The sequence below is a fragment of the Bombyx mandarina genome, chromosome 07 (assembly GCF_030267445.1).
Source record: "Bombyx mandarina strain Sakado chromosome 07, ASM3026744v2".
Lineage (NCBI taxonomy): Eukaryota > Metazoa > Arthropoda > Insecta > Lepidoptera > Bombycidae > Bombyx > Bombyx mandarina.
This window is the reverse complement of record NC_143214.1, coordinates 11,679,182-11,684,818: the sequence shown is the minus strand read 5'-3', so window position 1 is coordinate 11,684,818 and position 5,637 is coordinate 11,679,182. Positions and strand designations below refer to the sequence as shown.

General features: G+C 36.0%; 1 protein-coding gene across 1 annotated transcript; it reads right to left on the bottom strand.

Annotated features, from left to right (window-relative positions):
• Nucleotides 1-1,175: 1,175 nt before the first annotated feature.
• LOC149502691 (uncharacterized) lies at nucleotides 1,176-2,407 on the bottom strand. Its single transcript, XM_089728508.1, has 2 exons — nucleotides 2,176-2,407; nucleotides 1,176-2,071 (listed from the first exon to the last, which is right to left on the bottom strand). The coding sequence occupies exons 1-2, from the start codon at nucleotides 2,405-2,407 to the stop codon at nucleotides 1,176-1,178; spliced, it is 1,128 nt and encodes a 375-aa protein (XP_089584634.1).
• Nucleotides 2,408-5,637: the final 3,230 nt, after the last annotated feature.

The following is a 5,637-nucleotide window of genomic DNA, read 5'->3' as shown; positions in this document are numbered from 1 at the left end:
ATGTTTTTAGGTAGTCTCTTATAAGGGAAAATTACTATTTCTGGAACTACATTTCCATCTGCTGATACAGTAACTAATACGGCCATAAAGTCTTTTGATGGCTCCATAGATAAATTAAATTCATTTTTGTCTATTTGTAAAAATGCTATTGATCTAGCTACAGAATCTCAAAAACCTATTTTACTCAAGTACATATGATCCCAATTTGAAAGTAACGCTGAAACGAATTAGTTGTGAAAACATCAAATGGGACATTTTGGGCATAAGTAAGATGCGCAGAATAGGAGAAGGCATAGAAGAGAGAGGCCGTTATACTTAGTCTGGCCATAAATACTGTTACAATTAAAAATAAACAAAATATTACATTTTGGAATCTGTCGTTTTTGTATGATTGCTCATTGAGTTTTCTCATTTTGGCGCCAATACATTGTACAATATTTTGCGATATTAAAATGGAGTGGGGTGATAAAGAGGAACGAATCGCTGTGATTGCATTACACAAAGTAGGTAAGGAGCCAAGCAATTTTTAAAACTCAATACGCTTGGTATTAGTAAAATGTTTGTGTACTGGGCTATTAATAGGTGTAATGAGACCTCCTCTGTTTGTGACAGAAAAAGATCTGGCCGTCCACGTAGTGTTCGTACAAAAAAGGTGGACAAAGCAGTAAGGGAAAGAATTCGAAGAAATCCTGTCCGAAAGCAAAATATTTAATCTCGGGAGCTGAAGATAGCACCTAGTACCATGTCGCGTATTTTAAAAGATGACAGGACTTGCAGCCTATAAGAGACGTACTGGTCATTTCTTAACTGATAATTTAAAAGAGAATAGGGCGGTAAAATCGAAACAACTACTGAAGCGGTACGCAAAGGGAGGTCACAGAAAATAAACAAGAGGGTTTTTAAAAAGCGATTTAGAGGCGTGTGTTCGGCTTGAAGAGCGAAACTCAACTCTCTTTCTTTATTAGATTCCAACAATATATAGTCTTATGCTAAGTACAAAGGTTTTCCTGATACTACTTAATGTTGACAATAAAGGATGTAATAACAGAATATAATTATGTCTAACTTAAGCTAATTACAAGGTTTTCCTGTTATTGAACACCGTCGACAATAGGAGACGTGTTAATAGGATACTAATTGTATCATTACAACCTGGTTATTGTGTGATAACGAGGTTATGATGATATAACTCCTCCCCCCTTAAGTAGGAGGCGTGCCGGAGGCTGCAAAGGCTGTTGCTGCTGTTGAAGTTCTTCGGCTGCTTTTACTGATGGCTGCTGTACTATGGTCTTTGCTGATCTTGGTTTCCAGTAGAACCTGTAGATTGCTGCTATAACTGCTGCCATGAAAATTGCGATATACAAGCATATTGATGACCAGCTAGGTTTGGTGGTTATTATTTCTTTGTTGTTGTCTGGAAGTTGTGTTTTATCTATCTGCTTTAAGGCATCTTTTAGGTTGTCCAGTTCCAGGTTTTCCATTTTTATTTTTCTAGGATGTACTTTGGGTGTTTCGTGTGTACGTGGTAACGGTATGGTTTCTTTTACGTTAACATATTTTTGATGTGTTGTTAGTATTTTATCTGACACCTGTATGTTGCAATTATTGTCTATGGTTATTAGGAAAATTCCTTTACTTCTTTGATATTGTACATCATTACCACAAGTAGTTTTGATTACTTCTTCTTGTTTTAAAGCGATGATCCAGCTGTTTTCTTTTATCTGTTGTACGATGTTGTTTTCGTAGGCTGCTGTTGCGTATGTGCAGTTATGTGGTTCTCGGTGCTGGAGTAGCTGAGGTATGCAGTCAGTAGAATTTTTCAAGTGCTGCCATTGCAGGTGTTTGCAGATTACGATGTCTTCTTTAATTTGGCTGCAGGGCTCGTGGGGGTACGCAAACTCGTCATTTCCCAAGATTATGATAGGATATTTAGGTATTAGGATTATGTTATTATTATTTGGAATGGAATAGAGGTGTAGGAGGTTATAGGGTTGTTTAGCAACTAGAGGCACCTCCAGTATGAAGTTCAGAGACTCGTTAGTACCATATGCTTTGACAGTAATAGATTTTTCTAAATCGTGAACATTTTTATAATAGGAGTGAAAGTTAAGTTTGTATTGATTAGGTTTTGAATATTTTTTAATTCATCGATTAAGTATATTGGATCAACTATACTTGGGTGCATTTTTCCCAGGTGTGCAAAAGTAATGGCGTTTTCTAATGTTTCTAATCTGTTATAGAGCTGTTGAAACGATCTCTCTATTTCATCGAATATGCTTATGGTTAGCATATTTGTTTCTAGTTCTGTTTTCTGTTGTGAGTATTTGTTTATGGCTAGATAAATTTCGTCCTGATTGTTTTTTATAAGTTTTAAATTTTTCTCATATTCCTGAATGAATTCTCTCATTATTCCTAAAGTTTGCTTTTGGTTAGATGCCAGACTGTTAGAAGATGAGTGTAGTTGTTTAATTTCGTTATCTATTTTAATAGCATCATCTTGGTCTAAGTTGCCTGTTATTGCTTTGATTACTAAGCCCAAGCCATCGATTAAGCCTCGTTTAGACCTGTATCCTGTCTTAAAACCTACTGTTTCTGAACCTAGATATAGAAGTTTACTTTCTATAGTGCTTATTATATAATCTATCTGTCTTGTGATAGTGGATATTTTAATAGTGCTGTTTTGTTTTATCCTAAAAGTATAATAGTTACTGCATAAGTCTAGATATATATTTCTTAAGCTAGATATGTTATAGATAATTACCATGTTGAACGTGTCAACTTGGTATTGGGCTTGTGCCTCTTTGAGGATTAAGATTCCATTGTGGTTATCTATTGGCTGGATGACGGCGGTGCTTGCGGCGAACCGGAGCATTGCGACGAGGGTGACTGTGTACCTGAAATATTTTCAGGGCGTCTTAGAAGACGGAAGTGCACTCTGATGGATTTCGCGTTTACATGTTTGCCTATTATTTCCGCCGTTTGTTCAGGGTGTAATCTTATTATTGTATAAGGGCCTAAGTATTTTGGTTCTAGTTTGTTGCTGCGCGATGTTTTTGCAACTTGTTTATATACTTTATCACCAACTTTAAAAGGTGCTATTTCTGTGTTCGTGTTAGCTCTGCTTATTACCGCTTGTTTATTTTCTGATAATTTTTTGTTAATTAGTTTTTGTACGTTGTTCATGATCTGTTTATGTTTTAGTACGTATTCCTGATAAAATTCTTTAGGGCAATGCATTTCCAATGGATTTCTACCGTCGGTATGACCATACAGTAGCTCAAATGGTGTAAAGCCTGTTGCGGAGTGGATGGTATTATTGTATGCTATGATAGCGTAAGTCATTAAATTTACTGGGTCGTCTTTATCTGTGATTCTTTGTATTCTGATCATTTCAGCTAAAGTGGAATGAAGTCTTTCGATAGGGGAATTTGAGTTAGGGTTATATGGTGTTGTAAAATGTATTTTAATGTTGTGTAGTGCACATATTTCTGTAATAACATCGTTGTCGAATTTAGAATCAGAGTCTGTGGTTATTTTGTGTGGTGTTCCTATTACTGAAAATATTTTTAGTAATGCTTCAGCTATGTGGATACTGGTTGATGCTGTGAGTGGTGTTGCTTGCGCGTATTTCGTGAAATTGTCTATTAATGTAAGGAATGTTATTCCTCCGCTACTGTATAGGTCCATAAACATATGTTCCATGGGTTTATGTGGTGTGTCTGTTAATGACAGAGGTATTTTTAGTGGGTTTCTTTCATACTTGCTTTTTAGGCATGTATCACATTTATTAATAAATTTTTGGATGGTTAATAGCATGTTAGGCCAATGATAGTTTCTATGTAAGTGTTTGTATGTTTCTTGGATACCTCTGTGTATAGTTTTACCCTCATGATACTTTCTTATTAGGTCGGTTTGTTCGGAGATGTTTTCTATGAGTGTGACTCTAGTGTTACATTTTATTAATTTTGGGCCGCGATTACTAAATGTGGTTTTGAAAACCTCGCAAAATAATGGGTAAAATTCTTCGTGATGGAAGTAACAATGGAATGTTCTGTCTGGTATTGTGTGTTCCTTTAAAAATTGGATGATTTGTTGTTTTGTGTCATTGATTGGTATCCATACATCTTTAATCATTGTTTTGCCTTTTGATCTGTCTTCGACCCTGTATTGGTTTCCGGGTGTTTTTCTGATGTGAAATTGTTTCAGTTGTCTATCTATTGCATCATCTATTTCAGGCGTACGGTCAATTGTGCTTTCGTTTTGTGTTAGTGGTTGTGTTGTGGTTTCTGGTGTAATTGGTGGTCCTAGTATTGCTTGTAGGTCAGTGTTGCTTAGTGGTGTGTTAGGTAACGTAATGTTACTTAATTCTAGTGCCGAGTAGTCGTCTGAAGTACTTGGTTGAGGAATTACTTCGTTATTGTGCAGAATTTGGATTCTGGAAAGTGCGTCCGCATTCGTGTTTGCTTTACCTTTTTTGTATTGGACGTCGTGGTTGTATTCCGCTAGTCTTAAGCGCCATCTAGTGAGTTTTGAATTGGGGTCTTTTATGGACATGATCCATGTTAAGGGTCTATGGTCTGTATATATTGTGAAACGTTTTCCGTAAAGATAAGGGCGAAAATATTTTATTGCCCATACTATGCTTAGTAGTTCTTTTTCTATTGTTGAGTAACGTTGTTCTGTGTCCGATAGCGTACGTGAAGCGTATGCTACTGGTTTATCTGACCCAAGGTTGCCTTGTGACAGTACTGCGCCTATGGCTACGTCTGAAGCGTCTGTAGTTAAGATAAATGGTTTGTCGAAGTCGGTATTGCAAAATAGGTGCATTTATTAGTACCTCTTTGCATTTTTCAAAAGCTTGTGTATAATCCGTGGTAATTTTTATCTTGTTACCTTTCTTTAGGCATTGCGTTAATGGTTTTGTTAATTTGGCAAAGTCTTGTATGAATTTTCTATAGTAACCGACTAGTACTAGGAATGATTTTATTTCTTTTTGAGTTTTGGGTAAAGGAAATTTTTTTACTGCAGAGATTTTGTCTTCGTTAGGCTTAAGGCCTTTATCAGTAAGAGTGTGACCCAGAAACTTAACTTCTTTTTGTAAGAATTCTGACTTGTTTAACTGGATCTTTAAATTATGTGTGCGGAATCTGTCGAAAACTCGTTTACATTTGTCTAAGTGTTCCTGTAGTGACACTGAATATATGATTATATCATCTAGGTAAGTGAGTACATTATCTATACCACGTAAAACTGAGTCCATTAGTCTTTGGAAAGTACTTGGTGCATTCTTCAAACCAAATGGCATTCTGAGGAATTCATAATGTCCACGTTCTATTGAGAATGCCGTTTTTTCGACATCGTTGGGATGCATTTCTACCTGGTGGTAACCTGATGCTAAATCTAATGTTGTAAAATATTGGGCACGTCCTAATTTATCAAGTATGTCATCTATGTTGGGTAATGGGTATTTGTCTTCTATAGTTTTGTCATTTAATTTTCTATAGTCTATGACCAATCTATATTTTTGTTCTCCTGTACTATCAATTTTCTTTGGGACTATGTGTACCGGACATGACCAAGGGGAGTTATCTAAACAGTTTATCTAAACATAGGTTTAGAAAAAAACACAAAAAACGC